At 45.7% G+C, this 18,412-nt stretch overlaps 2 protein-coding genes across 7 annotated transcripts in view; one reads left to right on the top strand and one right to left on the bottom strand.

Annotated features, from left to right (window-relative positions):
• Positions 1 to 3,089, top strand: part of LOC110538992 (liprin-alpha-3) — a 47,673-nt gene extending 44,584 nt beyond the window's left edge. For all 5 annotated transcript variants that reach the window (XR_016485365.1, XR_016485366.1, XM_090193765.1 and 2 more), the window contains exons 29-32: positions 1,061 to 1,129; positions 1,330 to 1,492; positions 2,558 to 2,621; positions 2,919 to 3,089. Coding sequence is in view for 3 of the 5 variants with exons in the window: in XM_090193765.1 (XP_090049891.1) it covers positions 1,061 to 1,129; positions 1,330 to 1,492; positions 2,558 to 2,610 (285 nt within the window). In the remaining 2 variants the exon portion in view is untranslated. The remainder of the gene's footprint in view (positions 1 to 1,060; positions 1,130 to 1,329; positions 1,493 to 2,557; positions 2,622 to 2,918) is intronic.
• Positions 3,090 to 6,340: 3,251 nt separating this feature from the next.
• LOC110538603 (uncharacterized) lies at positions 6,341 to 17,972 on the bottom strand. Of its 2 annotated transcripts, none has more exons than XM_021625519.3 (2): positions 17,418 to 17,972; positions 6,341 to 9,192 (listed from the first exon to the last, which is right to left on the bottom strand). In XM_021625519.3, the coding sequence occupies exon 2, from the start codon at positions 9,171 to 9,173 to the stop codon at positions 7,572 to 7,574; it is 1,602 nt and encodes a 533-aa protein (XP_021481194.2). In that variant the 5' UTR covers positions 9,174 to 9,192; positions 17,418 to 17,972; the 3' UTR covers positions 6,341 to 7,571. The 2 variants fall into 2 exon arrangements, with proteins under 2 accessions (XP_021481194.2, XP_090049893.1); XM_090193767.1 differs by lacking the exon at positions 17,418 to 17,972 and adding an exon at positions 14,459 to 14,570.
• Positions 17,973 to 18,412: the final 440 nt, after the last annotated feature.

The following is an 18,412-nucleotide window of genomic DNA, read 5'->3' as shown; positions in this document are numbered from 1 at the left end:
ATGACAGTTATATCTCAGTAACAGCGTCCCCAGGTTAACTGCTGGCTGGTTGATGACAGCTGTTTCCCAGTAACAATGTCCCCAGGCTAACTGCTGGCTGGTGGATGACAGTTGTTTCTCAGTAACAGCGTCCCCAGGTTAACTGCTGGCTGGTTGATGACAGTTGTTTCTCAGTAACAGCGTCCCCAGGTTAACTGCTGGCTGGTTGATGACAGCTGTTTCCCAGTAACAGCGTCCCCAGGCTAACTGCTGGCTGGTGGATGACAGTTGTATCTCAGTAGCATCATCCCCAGTGGCTGGTGGATGACAGTTGTATCTCAGTAACAGCGTCCCCAGGCTAACTGCTGGCTGGTGGATGAAAGCTGTTTTCCAATAACAGCGTCCCCAGTGGCTGGTGGATGACAGCTGTATCTCAGTAACAGCGTCCCCAGTGGCTGGTGGATGACAGCTGTATCTCAGTAACAGCGTCCCCAGTGGCTGGTGGATGACATCTGTATCTCAGTAACAGCTTCCCCAGGCTAACTGCTGGCTGGTGGATGAAAGCTGTTTTCCAATAACAGCGTCCCCAGTGGCTGGTGGATGACAGCTGTATCTCAGTAACAGCGTCCCCAGTGGCTGGTGGATGACAGCTGTATCTCAGTAACAGCGTCCCCAGTGGCTGGTGGATGACATCTGTATCTCAGTAACAGCTTCCCCAGGCTAACTGCTGGCTTGTAGATTAAAGTTGTATCTCAGTAACAATGTCCCCAGTGGCTGGTTTGATGACAGTTGTATCTCAGTAACATCGTCCCCAGGCTAACGGCTGGCTGGTAGATGACAGTTGTATCTCAGTCACAGCATCCCCAGGCTAACAGCTGGCTGGTAGATGACAGTTGTATCTCAGTAACATCTTCCCCAGTAGCTGGTAGATGACAGGTGTATCTCAGTAACATCGTCCCCAGTGGCTGGTGGATGACAGTTGTATCTCAGGCATGCAGGTGAAACTGATAGTAGTGTATATCAAATGAAGTGACTAGCCTGATTCTAATCTGTACTCCCTCCTCTCACATCTCTCCTCTAGGCCAGACAACTCCTAGAGAAGGAATACAACTCCCTCATCTCTATGGGAACAGAGAGAAGACCAGATGAGGTATTAAAGAACACAGTAGGCTTAGTTCAGAGACTATGTGAAGACTGCATTTTCCACCTCATACAAGTCATTCTTTCTAACTTGACAGTTTGACAATGTTGACAGACATAACCTTTTTTTCTATATTTCTCTCTCCCCTCCCCCTCTTTTTTTCTCCCCATTTCCCCCCTTCTCTCTACCCCCCCCCCCCCCTCCATTAGGATGGGACTAAGACGTTTACCCGCTCCCCTTCCTGGAGGAAGATGTTCAGGGAGAAGGACCTTAGGGGGGTGACCTCGGACTCATCGGAGAACCTGCCTGCTAACTTCCGTGCCTCCGCCATCTCCACACCCTCCGTGACCCTGAGAAAGGTTCAGAGTGACGGTGAGAAGGATGACCTCTCCCCCTAACCTCTGACCCTTCCCTTTGGCCACGCTCTCAGATCCCTATTTGTTCCGCTTCTTACACCTCCAGGGCTGTTCTTCTATTATCACTCAGAAGGTCACGCTTTGGACAATTTATGACCCCTTAAAACCCTGGATAACACATATTTACTATGGGCTAGTCATACTGATTTATTCATCGAGAAAAACTACTGACTTTGTCTTGAAGCAGGTTGCATGTTACATTAGAGAAGAAGTGTAAGACCAGTGTCACATGCGAGTATGTTCAGATGTACCCCATTCATAGAAGCTTACTAACGATTGATGATAGTATTTTCTGTCTGGGGAAGTTTTGTTAAAAGCCCTGACGCTTGCTCTAAATGTTAACACACATCGCTTGCGGTAGTTTTGGAAACATAAGGAACCTGTCTTTCATATCAGCGAGAAATCATTTTCTAAAAACAAAAGGTTCAATTACTACACACATTTATAGGGTTCCCACTTGGCCATATTTCCAATGTTACAGCGCTTGACAGAGAAGACTGAGTAGACTACCTGTGCTAATTAGCATTCGGCGTCTCTGAACAACTGTGTGTAAAAGGAAGACGGACACCACAAATGTGTTGTCACTGAAAGATACTGTCGGCTCAACTGTTTTAAAACCAGTTAAAATAGTCTACAGTAAGTGTATATTTTGCCTTTGTGAAATTATTTTGATGTGACATGAAAGTAGAGGGCGTTGTGTTTCTAAAATCTTATCACAATTGAGAGTCGAATCACGTTTAGATGAAGTATTTTGCCTATAAACAGAACATGTAAGGTCCTAGGACTATAAGGAGTAACATTAGGCTCCTTCAGTCCATTATTGGGCTTGTTCCAACACTGATGGCATTAGCTTGGACATTCATATGCAAAACCTCCAGTGGCTCGCTCCTACAGGACACAGCAGGTTCAGAGGGCAAGGCTACCACAAATTCCCCCTCCCATACCTTTATAATAGTACATCATGGAAAAGTTCAATGCTATTTAGTTGTTATTTTGATGTTTCTCTCTCCTTCTCGCTTAGTGAACTCTGGGCCTCGCGGTGAGGTAGCCTCAGTCAGGACATACTCTTGCTGAAGGACACGGAGGTGAGAAGCCCTCAACCAACACATTAAACACATGTAGTAGCTAGTTAAGAGTTCTCTCATGGTTTGATTTGCAACAAAACCTTCAGGCATGCCAGATAGCTTGCATGTGTGCATATTGAAGTGGTTTGACTTGTTTTCAAGCTACATTGTTTGTTGTGGTGCTGTGCTTTGGTTATATCATTGTTTGTGGGTGAGGTCTTTAGCGGTGGGCTTGGTTCATTGGTTGGTGGGGATTTGGTTTGAGTGAAGTCAGGAGGACAGTGGTGTGCGTGAGAGTAATCCTGTGTTTCTCCTCAGGGCCATGGTGACTGGATCACGGCTGGACTGCCCTCCTCTCATTCATTCACAGGAGGGGAAAGCAGCAGAGAAGCAATGAATATATACATTTATTAAATATAAATCTATTGGTCTGACCATTCTGCAATAACAGAGATAAAGAAGAAATGACGGAGATGGAGAAACAACAAAGGGAAAAGAACATGAAGAATGTATGAAATATTGACAGGATATATACTGTACGTACATGGATAGAGGGGTAGGATGAGGCAGGACGACTGTTTTATCTCTCTCTTTGTTCTGTCTCAATATGTGATTGTGCGATGTGGAGTTGTGTGCTGAGGAGGAGGAGGAGACTGATATCCAATGTCACCCATTGTGGATCTGTTAGCTTCTATGGTGCTGTCAGGGGTTCTCCTAAGTTGGTTAGAGTGCTGCAGTAAAACCATGTCCCCATTTAGGCCGCCATCTTGGCTCCAGCCACATCAGAGGGGCAGCAAGCCGCTCCTCTACTCATGGTTTGTCCATTGGCACCTTGAAAGCTGAGAGGCTCTAGGCTCTAGTGTAATCTCTTTTGAATGGAATCTATTGTGGAGATCAAAGGCCGGGCCACAGCAGCGGGGATACGATGGGATGGGGGGCCACAGCAGCGGGGAGACGATGGGATGGGGGGCCACAGCAGCGGGGATACGATGGGTTGAGGGGCCACAGCAGCGAGGATACGATGGGATGGGGGGCCACAGCAGCGGGGATACGATGGGATGGGGGTCCACAGCAGCGAGGATACGATGGGATGGGGGGCCACAGCAGCGAGGATACGATGGGATGGGGGGCCACAGCAGCGAGGATACGATGGGATGGGGGGGCCACAGCAGCGGGGATACGATGGGATGGGGGTCCACAGCAGCGAGGATACGATGGGATGGGGGGCCACAGCAGCGAGGATACGATGGGATGGGGGGCCACAGCAGCGGGGATACGATGGGATGGGGGACCACAGCAGCGGGGATACGATGGGATGGGGGGCCACAGCAGCGAGGATACGATGGGATGGGGGGCCACTGAAGTGGGGATAAGATGGGATTTGGGGGCTACAGCAGCGAGGATACGATGGGATGGAGGAGCCACAGAAGCGAGGATAAGATGGGATTTGGGGGCCACAGCAGCGAGGATACGATGGGATGGGGGGCCACAGCAGCGGGGATACGATGGGTTGAGGGGCCACAGCAGCGAGGATACGATGGCATGGGGGGCCACAGCAGCGAGGATACGATGGGATGGGTGGGCCACAGCAGCGAGGATACGATGGGATGGGGGTCCACAGCAGCGAGGATACGATGGGATGGGGGGCCACAGCAGCGAGGATACGATGGGATGGCGGGCCACAGCAGCGAGGATACGATGGGATGGGTGGGCCACAGCAGCGAGGATACGATGGGATGGGGGGCCACAGCAGCGAGGATACGATGGGATGGGGGGCCACAGCAGCGAGGATACGATGGGATGGGGGGCCACAGCAGCGAGGATACGATGGGATGGGGGGCCACAGCAGCGAGGATACGATGGGATGGGGGGCCACAGCAGCGAGGATACGATGGGTTGAGGGGCCACAGCAGCGAGGATACGATGGGATTTGGGGGCCACAGCAGCGAGGATACGATGGGATGGGGGGCCACAGCAGCGGGGATACGATGGGATGGGGGGGCCACAGCAGCGGGGATACATTGGGATGGTGGGGCCACAGCAGCGGGGATACGATGGGTTGAGGGGCCACAGCAGCGAGGATACGATGGCATGGGGGGCCACAGCAGCGAGGATACGATGGGATGGGTGGGCCACAGCAGCGAGGATACGATGGGATGGGGGTCCACAGCAGCGAGGATACGATGGGATGGGGGGCCACAGCAGCGAGGATACGATGGGATGGGGGGCCACAGCAGCGAGGATAAGATGGGATTTGGGGGCCACAGCAGCGGGGATACATTGGGATGGTGGGGCCACAGCAGCGGGGATACGATGGGTTGAGGGGCCACAGCAGCGAGGATACGATGGCATGGGGGGCCACAGCAGCGAGGATACGATGGGATGGGTGGGCCACAGCAGCGAGGATACGATGGGATGGGGGTCCACAGCAGCAAGGATACGATGGGATGGGGGGCCACACTAGCGAGGATACGATGGGATGGGGGGCCACAGCAGCGAGGATAAGATGGGATTTGGGGGCCACAGCAGCGAGGATACGATGGGATGGGGGGCCACAGCAGCGAGGATACGATGGGATGGGGGGCCACAGCAGCGAGGATACGATGGGATGGGGGGCCACAGCAGCGAGGATAAGATGGGATTTGGGGGCCACAGCAGCGGGAATCGATGGGATGGGGGGCCATACAGCTGTGATGTCATTTAGTCATTTGTAGGTATCCACTAAAGCCAGCTAAATTAGAGTGGGGGACATGTTGTTGAAGCCAGGTTACATACTGCAGGTCTAGTACAAAGCCCAGGGTAATGGCTTTCTAGATGTGGTGAACTTTACGGCTCTCATCATCAGCTCAGGTTCATTGGGTGCCCCTGGAAGACGAGGGGAAAGATGGAGGTGTGACGAAGGTGAGATAAAACAGTCAAAGTGACCAGAAGAAAAGAGGATGGAGACGATTCATTTACTGCACGCAAGCCATAACAGAAACCAAGAGAGGAAGGATGATTAGGAGATCCAGGTGAGAGAAGAGACTGTTGGAAGTCAAGAAAAACCTTTAGCTTCTGTGTTACGATGCATGTCAAACAACCAAGATGACAATGAAGTCAACTTTGGGGGGTGAAGATGATACACATATATCTGTAGAAATCTAACCTATGAGGATGAAAGCCTGGGGAACAATTTGTAAAATGTGTGTATTTTTATTTTTATGTTTTTATGATAACTATATTTATTTTCGTTATGTATGTATGTATTGAATAATTGTATGTACATGTTCATTTAATACTTAATTCTTACTCATTTAATTTGACCTAATTTGAAAAGTAAATATGAAACATTAAAAATGGTCATTAAGATATGCTACTGTAAGTGTACATTTTGAAAACAAATTGTGTTATGATTGAAAAAAAAAAAAAGAATGACAAAGATGATAATACAAATTGAAAATAACACCTGCAAAATAAACAGTAATGAAGATGATGGTGATAAAAAGACAAAATAAAGTGGACTCGTTGTACAACACATCCCAATGTGTGTGTTCTCACTTTGTGTACCTGGGGTTGGCACGAGTGTAGACAACAGGAGAGTGTGTAAGGGGAGGAGAGGCAGTGGTTTGTGTATTTGTGTATCAGCATGTATATATATACTGTATGTGTATATGACAGAAAAAGAGACAACACACACCGATAGATCACACCATTGACACTTGCCGGGAAAGACCATTATGCATAAAAATCATGATAAAATAAGTTATAATAGTTTATCTTTTACTTATGGAATAAGAAACAGGCCTTTACAATATACATACATGTATTACAAAAATTCAGATGTATAAATATGTTGTACTGCATATACTATAGAGTGCAGAGTTCAAACTGCAAACTGAGGCGAATGGAATTCTTCAATCATCTAATGATCTAACTACAGGGAGAGATAGAGATAAAATGCTTCTGTGGTTGTCACACTGCTGCATGGTTTCTATTGGTCACTCAAATGTTCTGATCACATATGACTGGCTACACTGTAAATGGACTGTTGCTCTCATGACAACAGTATGGGCATCATGATGACACCCAGCATTGTGCTCACAGTATACATGGCTCAATTCTCCTCTCTATCTTACTATTAAACCACTCAGTGATAATGTTCTCTGTGAGACTTCACAAAGGAGGACTGGGGATGGTCAGTGCTCAGTATGTGTTGAGCAGTATCAGGCTAAATCACTAGGTGCTGCCAGTCCCTTCCTCTCCCATTCAGAGCAGAGGCCAGACGCCAGAGGCTGGAATCATGTAACAACAACAAACCTATCATTCCACATACCTTTCTCTATAAATATACATACTTTCATACATAAAAGCATACTGATCACATATTATACACATATATAAAGAAATATATTAATTTAAAACTCATCGTTACATACAGAATTACTCAGCAATAACAAGTATGACATGAAGACAATTATGAAACAAACAGTACTTTTCTAAAATCACTATTTTGATATGATAGTTTTCCCTAAGTTGTATTGTTGAGGTTTTATTGTTTTTGTGTAGTCACTCTCACTGAGCCCGTGATGGGTGGAGGGGTTGTCTCACCTACACTCTTTAAAGAAAGTGCTTTCTAGAACCTAAGGGTTCTTTGGCTGTCCCTATAGGAGAACCCTTTGAAGAACCCATTTTGGTTCCAGGTAGAACCCTTTCCACAGAGGGTTCTACATAGAACCTCAAAAAGGGTTCTACTTAGAACTAAAAAGTGTTCTCCTATGGGGACAACCGAAGAACCCTTTTGGAACCCTTTTTTTGTAAGAGTGCAGCTATCATAAGAAGAATGTACTAATGTAAGTCGCTCTGGATAAGAGGCACCCTGGCCTATAAAGTAACACCTACTGTCTCACTGACATTACATCCAATGTTCCAAGCATTATCTGTGTTAACATTTCGTCCACATTATCCTCTCCACCTTTCCTCCATCTCCTGCCCTCACTCCCTTCCTCTGTTTTTCCTGGTTACTCTGGACAGTAGGACACACACGCAGGACGAGTTGATGCGGACCCACCTCCAGCCCTGCAGACCGTTGTTGTCAACAGTGAGGGCTCGGACATATGTGTCCTTGGCCTTACACTGACTCACCCACTGCTTGATGTCCACGCCCCGGCAGCTGGCCCCGGACACACCTACGGCCCCTGACGTGCCCGCTGACGAGGCCCCTGCCCCCTCTGCCTCCCGCTGCGGCCCACCGCCCCTCTGCTGCCCCTCCTGGAGGCAGCGAGTCTCATAGAAGTACTGCTTAAGCGCCCCCTTGACTGTCTTGATCTCTGGCACGATGTTGACTGTTTTACCCCTATCGTCGATGACCGTCGTCTTGTCCGTTACCCACACACTCTCCGACTCGCACACCGGCATCTCACCCCGCCTGGTGTGGGACAAGTGCGAGCGCTTGTGCCTGGGGGCGGGGAGAGGGGGCTCCCTGGCCCCCCTGAGAGTGTCCACCCAGCTCAGCGGCACACTCCTGTCCATCTCTCTGTCCCCATGACCCTCCATGTGTCCGTCTGCGTCCGACACTTCCTCCTCCTCCTCCTTGTCTTCTCCTTCTATGGGCAACATGCCTGACTCCAGCATGAGGAGGAGGGGCGGGTGCTCTGGAGGAGAGGAAGAGAAAAGGACCCGCGGGTGTGCATCTAAAAACAGCAGCTCTTGCTTCTCCTTTACACCTCCCAGCCCCTGACCCAGTCCTAACCCTAGTCCTACTTCCATTCCTTCCTCTGACAGATCCGGACCTTTCTCAGCCACTGCCCCAGGCCCACTCTCCCTCCTCTCCTCTCCCCTGTTATCACTGCTCTCTGTCCTAGCCTCTGCTCTCTGCGGGGTCCTCTGACTGGAGGGATCTGGCCCAGTTTTACTGTGGTGTCCAGCATTAGTGGAAGGTTTGTAAGTTTTCACCACATACATGTTGGGAGGTCTGAGATCCTGTTCATCGGTCCTGGGGTCTAGAGAATTATGATGGTTTTCCTTCTGAGCCATGTCTCTAAAGCTGCTGTCATCACCAGCTCTGCTGCTGTCTGGTTTATAGTCCCCTAGTACATAGTTCTCCTGGGAGGGGAAGTCCTGATGACTGCTGCCATTGGTGCTCCTGCGTTTTCCTCCATCAGTGTTAGAATATTTATTTAAACCAACGCTGTTCGTGTTTTCTATAGGAAAATTGCTTTTTGACAGATAACTTTGTTGTTTTCGCTTCCCTTTCAAAGTTTTCACCTCCTCTTTAATTATGGAGGGGTTATTGTAGTCTTTCTTGACACCCGTCACGCTGAGGCGTTTTGTACTGTCTGCTCTCCCAGAATCAGCAGTCACATTGTAGTCCTTGAGTGAGGCATTACTGTGGGAGTTGTAGTCCACAGAGGCCTGAGGAGCTGGACGTGTGGAGTAAGATCCGGGGGAGCGACTGGAAGAGTCATCGATGTCCTCTGTGTGGTTGTCCAGGCTACTGCCGGGCTCCGTCATCGCAGCAACAGTACTGGTCACAGGGCTGTGAGGGAAGGGCAGGGCCGAGGCGATCACCATGGCAACCAGGGGAAGCCAGTGCATCACTCCCAACACGTATCAACTGAGGATGGAGAGATGGGTATGGGGAGAGAGAGAAAGAGGAGAGGGGTTATGGGGTTAGGGTTAAAACAGTGGGGTTAAAACAGTGTTCAATACAGTAAATGTGGAACTCTCATGAAAAGGTAAAACAAGCCTTTTTACTGGTTCTAACCTGTAGCTTAACTGTTACAGTGCCTTGCGAAAGTATTAGGCCCCCTTGAACTTTGCAACCTTTTGCCACATTTCAGGCTTCAAACATAAAGATATAAAACTGTATTTTTTTGTGAAGAATCAACAACAAGTGGGACACAATCATAAAGTGGAACGACATTTATTGGATATTTCAAACTTTTTTAACAAATCAAAAACTGAAAAATTGGGCGTGCAAAATGATTCAGCCCTCTTAAGTTAATACTTTGTAGCGCCACCTTTTGCTGCGATTACAGCTGTAAGTCGCTTGGGGTATGTCTCTATCAGTTTTGCACATCGAGAGACTGACATTTTTTCCCATTCCTCCTTGCAAAACAGCTCGAGCTCAGTGAGGTTGGATGGAGAGCATTTGTGAACAGCAGTTTTCAGTTCTTTCCACAGATTCTCGATTGGATTCAGGTCTGGACTTTGACTTGGCCATTCTAACACCTGGATATGTTTATTTTTGAACCATTCCATTGTAGATTTTGCTTTATGTTTTGGATCATTGTCTTGTTGGAAGACAAATCTCCGTCCCAGTCTCAGGTCTTTGCAGACTCCATCAGGTATTCTTCCAGAATGGTCCTGTATTTGGCTCCATCCATCTTCCCATCAATTTTAACCATCTTCCCTGTCCCTGCTGAAGAAAAGCAGGCCCAAACCATGATGCTGCCACCACCATGTTTGACAGTGGGGATGGTGTGTTCAGCTGTGTTGCTTTTACGCCAAACATAACGTTTTGCATTGTTGCCAAAAAGTTCAATTTTGGTTTCATCTGACCAGAGCACCATCTTCCACATGTTTGAAGCCTGAAATGTGGCAAAAGGTCGCAAAGTTCAAGGGGGCCGAATACTTTCGCAAGGCACTGTAGCTTTATAATCTTAGCGGAACTCATGGAAAATGGGGAAAACTGCAGAAAGCTCAGTGTATCCATGTGAGGAGACTGTGGGTCAATGGACATGCAGCACGGTTGGCTGCCCGGTTGGCTGCCCGGTTGGCTGCCCGGTTGGCTGCCCGGTTGTTGGCCTTCAAATGGAGCCTCTATAATCCTGCTATGTGTGTCGACTGTGGGTCATTAATCTCACCGCCAAAGGAAATGAATTACAACTCAAGCAGTCATAATGAGGCCTTAGGGTTTCGAAAGGCTTTTTTCAACTTTTAAGGGCGTAAAACATCAAATGTTTGTAGTTGCAGTTGGTCCTCTGTGCCCAATCTATGGTTGTGTGCGAAGTGGTCAATTCTATAAACAGATTTGGTTTGGTGCATGTCAGTTTGCAAAAACATACATGTGCATACGAGTAAATACGCAAGCTTTGATCCAATAAATGTTTTGCCTTGTGGCAGAAAATAAGGAATTTCACAGTAATAACTGAACTAATCACTTAATTGTTGTTGTGACAGATGCTGAACTTAGAAAATGTTAAAAGTGAAACCAGAAATACTTGAAGAACAGTTTTTCTTCTCAAAGGCTCCAGAAAATCCTGGCCCTTGGCCAATTCTCTGAAAGTTTACATCACAACCTCCTATGAACACAATGATGAATGATGAGTGATACCAGATAAACCTTTAAACGCTTCCCTAGTACTTCCAGAGAAGCTAAACACCTTCTTCGCACGCTTTGAGGATAACACTGTGCCACCGACGTGGCCCCGTACCAAGGACTGTGGGCTCTCCTTCTCCGTGGCCAACTTGAGTAAGACTTTTAAGCGTGTTAACCCTTGCAAGGCTGCCGGCCCAGACCGCATCCCAAGCCGCGTCCTCAGAGCATGTGCAGACCAGCTGGCTGGAGTGTTTACGGACATATTCAAACTCTCCCTATCCCAGTCTGCTGTCCCCACTTCTTTCAAGATGTCCACCATTGTTCCTGTACCCAAGAAAGCAAAGGTAACTAAACTAAATGACTATCGCCCCGTAGCACTCACTTCTGTCATCATGAAGTGCTTTGAGAGACTAGTCAAAGATCATATCACCTCTACCTTACCTGACACCCTAGACCCACTTAAATTTGCTTACCGCCCCAATAGATCCACAGATGATGCAATCGCCATCGCACAGCCCTATCCCATCTGGACAAGAGGAATACCTACGTAAGAATGCTTTTCATTGACTATAGCTCAGTATCCAACATCATAGTACCCTCCAAGCTCATCATTAAGCTTGGGGCCCCCAGGTTTGAAGGTAGGAAACAACACCTCCACTTCGCTGATCCTTAACACAGGGGCCCCACAAGAGTGTGTGCTCAGCCCCCTCCTATACTCCATGTTCACACATGACTGCGTGGCCACGCACGCCTCCAACTCAATCATCAAGTTTGCAGATGACACAACAGTAGTAGGACTGATTAGACAGCCTAAAGGGATGATGAGACAGCCTAAAGGGAGGAGGTGAGCGCCCTGGGAGTATGGTGCCAGGAAAATAACCTCTCACGTAATGTCAACAAAACAAAGCTGATTGTGGACTTTAGGAAACAGCAGTGGGAGCACCCGCTATCCACATTGACGGCGACCGCAGTGGAGAAGGTGGAAAGCTTCAAGTTCCTCGGCGTACACGTCACTGACAAACTGAATTGGTCCACCCACACAGACACTGTAGTGAAGAAGGCACAACAGCACCTCTTCAACCTCAGGAGGCTGAACAAATTTGACTTGATACCTAAAACCCTCACAAACCTTTACAGATGCATCCTGTCGGACTGTATCATCATCTGGTAACTGCACCGCACGCAACCGCAGGGCTCTTCAGAGGGTGGTGCGGTCTGCCCAACGCATCACCAGGGGCAAACTACCTGCCCTACAGCACCAGATGTCACAGGAAGGCCAAAAATGATCATCAAAGACAACAACCACCCAAGCCACTGCCTGTTCACCCCGCTATCATCCAGAAGGCGAGGTCAGTACAGGTGCATCAAAGCTGGGACCGGGAGACTGAAAAACAGCTTCTATCTCAAGGCCATCAGCAAATACTGTAGCCATCAGTAGCACCTTAGAGGCTGCTGCCTTATATACATATACTTGAAATTCCTGGCCACTTTAATAAGGGAACACTGGTCACTTTAATAATGTTTACATATTGCATTACTCATCTCATATGTATATACTGTATTCTATTCTACTCTGCTGTATCTTAGTCTATGCCGCTCTGACATTGCTTGTCCAAATATTTATATATTCTTAATTCCATTCCTTTACTTTGGATTTGTGTGTATTGTTTGTATTGTTGTGAAATTGTTAGATATTACTTGTTAGATATTATTGCACTGTTGGAGCTAGATACACAAGCATTTCGCTACACCCGCAATAACATCTGCTAAACACGTGTATCTAACCAATAAAATTTGATTTTAACCAATCCTCTGTCCTCTCACTCACACCTGCCACCAGAGGGCAAAGCAGACCATCATATTCAACTTGATACGCTTTCAAGATAATATGGTACTACAATAATAGTCTATTGACTGAGCTTCAATGTCATATTAGTATGTCAACTTTCATGTAGTTTCATGTAAAAGTGTAACATTAAGGATTTTTTGAAAGGACATTCTACTCCAAAATATAATTATGTTCTCTTCCTTTAGAACTCTTCTGAAAATCGAGGACAGTTTCCTTTTATCTCATGACCTCAATGACATCCCCAGTCAATTCTATATGAACCCTAAAAATAATTTAGCTAGTGTAAAGTTACTGTATCATAATTATTACATACATCTACACATGTAGGATCTTAATTTGAGCCAGTTTGCTACAGCAGGAAAATAATCCTGCAGCTACAGGATATGTAAATTATTATGTTGATTATAATTATCCTGCAGCAACAGGACATTTTAATTATTATGTGGATTATAATTAATGGACATTTTTGTAGGGATTGATGATTTTCCCTTTACGAAAAATCAGTCTGTAATTTCAAAGTGGAAATTACAAACTTCAGCAGCCCTTTTAAACCTCAAATAAACAACATGTTTTAAAATGTCCTGCAGGGCGATCAAATTAAGATCCTACATTTGTATTAATAGGGATGGCTCATAGAGATAGTTAGAGGACTCAACATTGTATCTGTCCCATTAGGGCGTCTGTAAGAGCATGGACAGCACCATTGAGGCCATCTCCATTTTGAAATAGTTAATTTTCTTCTTCTACCCCCCCCCCCTCCTGATAACCTGGATGGAATTATGTGATCCTTCCTTAACCCATAGGAAGTCCCACCCAGTTGACTACTTCAAAATGGTAAAAGTCCTCAATGGCGCTGCCCATGCTCAAACTGGATTTTGGGCACTAGATTTGGGCACTATCTCTATGGTTGGCTGCACTTCCAGGATTACAAACTAGCTAGCTAGTTACATGGGAGGTTTCTTGGAAGATCTGATGAGAATCTGAGGAAGATATGTAACTTGTTATAACTTGTCGCTCTGAACTTGTCACTCTGAACTTGGCGCCAACAATTTAGCAGCGGCTATGCGCCACTGTTAAAGGAATATAAGGGAAACACTGATCCGTACAGCAACCACACATGCCTTCCTCTGGTTCGCGTTTTGTCTGAAGAGGCCTGCTACATATGTGGCATATCATGATGGTGTCACACATCATGTAGGACTAGTCAACCATGATTATGAGGATTCCTCTGGGAGAGCATATGGCCTCCACCCAGAAAAAGATGAACCCACTTCCAAGACTGAGTCATGTGTCACTTCTATTTATCTGTTGTTGTGTGAAAAATGGGAGGAGGATATTTAGAAAGAGTTTAAAAAGGTAGAATGCTCAGAATGTCTGTGATGTGGGTTTACTGCTATCTTCAGGTGTCCCCAGACCAGACAACAGACTGAGAAAGGGGAAGGGGGAGACTGAGAAGGGGGGGAGGGGACAGATAGGGAGGGGGGGTAGGAGGTTGAGCGAGTTAGACAGAGAGGGAGAAAGAAAGATACAGTGAGAGAAAGAGAAATGACAAGAGATTCACTACACCTGACCACACCTGGGACACAATGCAGTAGTGATTAGTAAAAGAACCAGGGACATTAGATGACACATCAGCCATGTATTTATGCTTGCATATGCTGTGGGCCTCGTTCCCTGGTGATACACAAATCACATCAAAGGACTCTTTACCTGTTTGCTCTTATTGGCACAGGGCCATCCATAAGTTCGTAAACACAGGTGTGCTGTGTGCTGTATGCAGATAAAGTGTCCTGAAGTGCCATTCTGGGTTCTGGTTAGTTCCAGCCCAGACAGATGGTGAGCTGCAGAAGAGCACTGTCAATTATAGATGAACATGCACTGTGCCATGTGGCAACAGACAACAGACATGTGGCAACAGACAACACAGACAGAGAGACAGAGACAGAGACAGAGACAGAGACAGAGACAGAGACAGAGAGAGGTGAACAACAGTCAATTATTCAATCAGTGGCATTATGATCCCCATGTATTTTTATACATAGGGATCATGTATATAAAAACAACCTTAAGGCTGTGTGTGTGTTTAGTGGAAGAGCTGGTTGTAAGGTTTTCTGAGAACACACACCAGACAGGCAGGCAGACACACGCGCTGGAGACCATATCAGTGTACTCTGTGGCACAGAAGCTTTTCATCATCATGCTCCATTTGCTACAATGACACGCGCCATTTACACTCCCTGCATGGCCAGACAAGGACCTCCTCACTCCTCAGCTGTCTGGATAAGACCCAAACACTGTCTGACCAGCAAATCTCACAAACGAACACAGTCGGTCTATAGAAAAAACATCCCAAAACCACAGATTCAAAACTATAAGAAAACACAAGACTTTCCCAACTAATTTACAAAACCTCCAAACATTATCCAAACAAACAATCCAAACCCCAAACCCTGTCAAAACAAACCTTCTAACCCCAAACCAAAACACTCCTCCAAGTTCCTACAGAAAACCAAACTGCCCAACAGTTCAAAAACATACTCATTTTTAAATGATCTTCAAATAAACAGACACAAAGTAACACTGCTACAACAAAGTCACACGTACAACTTACAGCTAGGCCTAAATCTCACAAATAAACCTGGTGATTAGGGATAGGTGCCTTATGGTTGTTGGTTTGAATTATCTTTTAGATGGTTACCTGAGAAGTATATTGTGGGTCTGAAATGACAGAGAAGGAGGAGTGAGAGAGAGGATGGAGAGGAATGAGACTGGGAAACCAGAATTAGTCTGGGAGGCTCTGTTAGGGAACAGTGAGAAGAGAATTCCATTAAGCTGGCTCCACACCTGGCAGTGGCTGCTGTGCAATTATCCTGTTAACAACTAATCCCCTTCATGTGTGGGTAATGGGCCGGGTGTCCATTTGTCCGTCTGAGATGATTCATTATGTCAAGGCCCAGACCAGCCGGGATAATCATATCTCTTTGGAGTCAACACGTAACCTTATGGACATGTGTGTGTACTGAAATCATCCGTCCATAGATCAGATTAGTCAGTGCAATGTGTGGACTTCTTCATAGCCTAACTGTGACAGAGGTCAACTTCACGTCTGTGACACCTGCTGTGCCTAGAGCAGAGGAAACACTACAGCAGATTGTTTGTCTTTGTTTTTCTCTGTCTCTGTATGGCCTGAGACGGAGTAAAAGCCTTGTGCTCATGAGTTTTGAACACGTAACAGTGGTTAGCGGTCCTTCTGTGCAAACAGCCCATTAATTAGGATTCTATGATTGTGTCATTCCACGCTTTAGTCTAACTGGGTATCTACCCTGGGCTCTCTCTGGCCTTGGCTCTGTGTACAGCTTTTTCAGTTCACATTTACACACACACACACACACACACACACACACACACACACACACACACACACACACACACACACACACACACACACACACACACACACACACACACAGAGAATCTTAATTTTAATTTGTGCCAGTTTGCTATAGCAGGAAAATAATCCTGTAGAAACACAAAATGTGAATTATTAGGTGGATTATAAATAATGGACATTTTTTTGTAGGGGTTGATACATTTTTTGTTAGGACACACACACCCCACACACAAAAAAGCACACACACACACACAACATAAACATGAATATGCAAGGACCTGTCAAATCTAATCAGGCACTGATCCAAAGGATAAATTACAGTCAATCTGTCCATAGGAAGAAAGGAGAGCAGCAGTGCAGTGTGAATTAAGCTGTCTACCAGAAGGGAGCCTCCATGAAGGAAACATTCCATATGGTACCATGTTCTTACCTAATCGGCGTTGAAAAACCTTCCTTAAACCTTCCTTAAGCATTTAACCAACTGAAGGTGCGCAAAGGGCCACGTTTGCACGGCAAATTCTGCTGTTCTTTGGTTCTTTTTATTTCAATGAATGATATAACCATTGATTCTTGTATATAATGTATTATTCCTCATGAGTTTAATATAACCGTCTTCTTACTGCATCACAACAGAAAATATAGGGTTGTAGGCCTTATTTACTTCAGTAAACAAACAATGTATTGCTGCAAAATGTTTTAAACCACTATGCATGCAATAGATTGTCAGTACTTGCATTCAAAGCCCCACTATGAATACGAGAGTGGTTACATTTCCTAAACCCCATCTCTCAGCTTCCTACCAAACCAAGTATGGGTCTGATGTTTGGCTGAAACACATACTCAGATTGTGGCTTTAATGCACTCTGCTACTGGTATAGTGACATAGTCATAGTAGTCTAATATTTCGGGGACATCGTGCACTTAATGCCATTGAATACTTTTAACACGAGGTAAACAACAACCTAAATCTCAAAAATTGCCACAAAGTAGACTATAGGCAAGATTTCAGTAGATTATGGATCAATTGGCCTGATGACCTGTCAATTTCTGTGATCTCTAGCATACACCTGCAGATTAGGATTAGGTTATACTGTTATCATATCTGAATACTTGTGAAAGAAAAAAAAAACATTGATGGAGATTTAAATTAGGCTATCCAATAATGCGCTGTGGCAAACCCAACAGTAGTGTCCATAGCTCGTGTTAATACATATGCAAACAAATTAACATATACATGAACTGCAGTTTGTAAAATGGACACGACAAGTAAATGTGTACCGTTTAGGTGAGATCCGGACCACGCGTCCTTCCAGTTGACATCACATTGGTTATAGACTAATGGTCCGAGAGAGTTGGCGAAGTGGTAAAACTCAATATTGGTTTAAATGGAAAAGTTACGTTTTCATATTCAATTCAAATTTACTTCCCACGTCACAATTTTTTTTTATTCTATCAGTTAGCCATGTCCGTTTGAATTAAACAACAATAATTTTAAAAAACGACGGGAAGAAAAAATAAACATGCAAAAACTGCTCCGTCCTAACCGCGCTTTAAAACCAGATAGACAACGCGATGTTTGATAAAAGAAAAAAGAAAGATCTATGCATGATTCGGTCAAGATCTCATCCTCCTGACGTTGTTCTTCATATTCCATGAAAAGAGGAACTGCAATTTAAATTGAAGTCGACATACACAGTAAACTAATCGATGTCTCTATAACGACTGGCAGTGAAGCGCTGCGGTCCGTTTAGGCTACGTTGGGATCAACAAAGTTTGTCAAATTCTTCCCAGTTCTCAAAAACTCCGCCTGTAGCCTAAACGCGAATAGCTTCTGGTTGCTTTTGGAGCGGAGGAGAGGGAGGACAAGACGGGGCGAGCGAGTTTTTTGAAAGGGGTAAAGGACAGAGGGGGAAAGAAAGCACAGAAGAAACAACAGGACGAGGAACATCTGTGAGAGGGATATCGAATGCCAAATTTTCTCAATACAAAATGTATAGCCCCAAACAGCCTAACTGCTGGTTATTAGGGATAAAGAAAAACAGTATTATAGATTTAATATAATAATTTAAGCAATGATTTACCTTTACCTCAGCCTTCCTTTCCCTGGGAAATCATGAGGCTAAACTGGGTTCAGGTTCATAACTCGCCTACTGTCTAGGCTTACTGTCTAATGCATATAACACATCATAACACGACCCATAAGTGCTGTACCTAATCAGAATTTGAGGTAATTGGATGAGGTGGGACATTTTGGGTGCTGATGAATATAAGTC

The sequence above is a fragment of the Oncorhynchus mykiss genome, chromosome 12 (genome assembly GCF_057628025.1).
Source record: "Oncorhynchus mykiss isolate SJ-2025 chromosome 12, ASM5762802v1, whole genome shotgun sequence".
NCBI lineage: Eukaryota > Metazoa > Chordata > Actinopteri > Salmoniformes > Salmonidae > Oncorhynchus > Oncorhynchus mykiss.
This window is presented reverse-complemented; position numbering and strand designations above follow the sequence as displayed.

What these genes read in the sequence shown, in the direction of transcription:
- LOC110538603 (XM_021625519.3), bottom strand. Translation starts at nt 9,173, where the DNA reads ATGCACTGGCTTCCCCTGGTTGCCATGGTGATCGCCTCGGCCCTGCCC.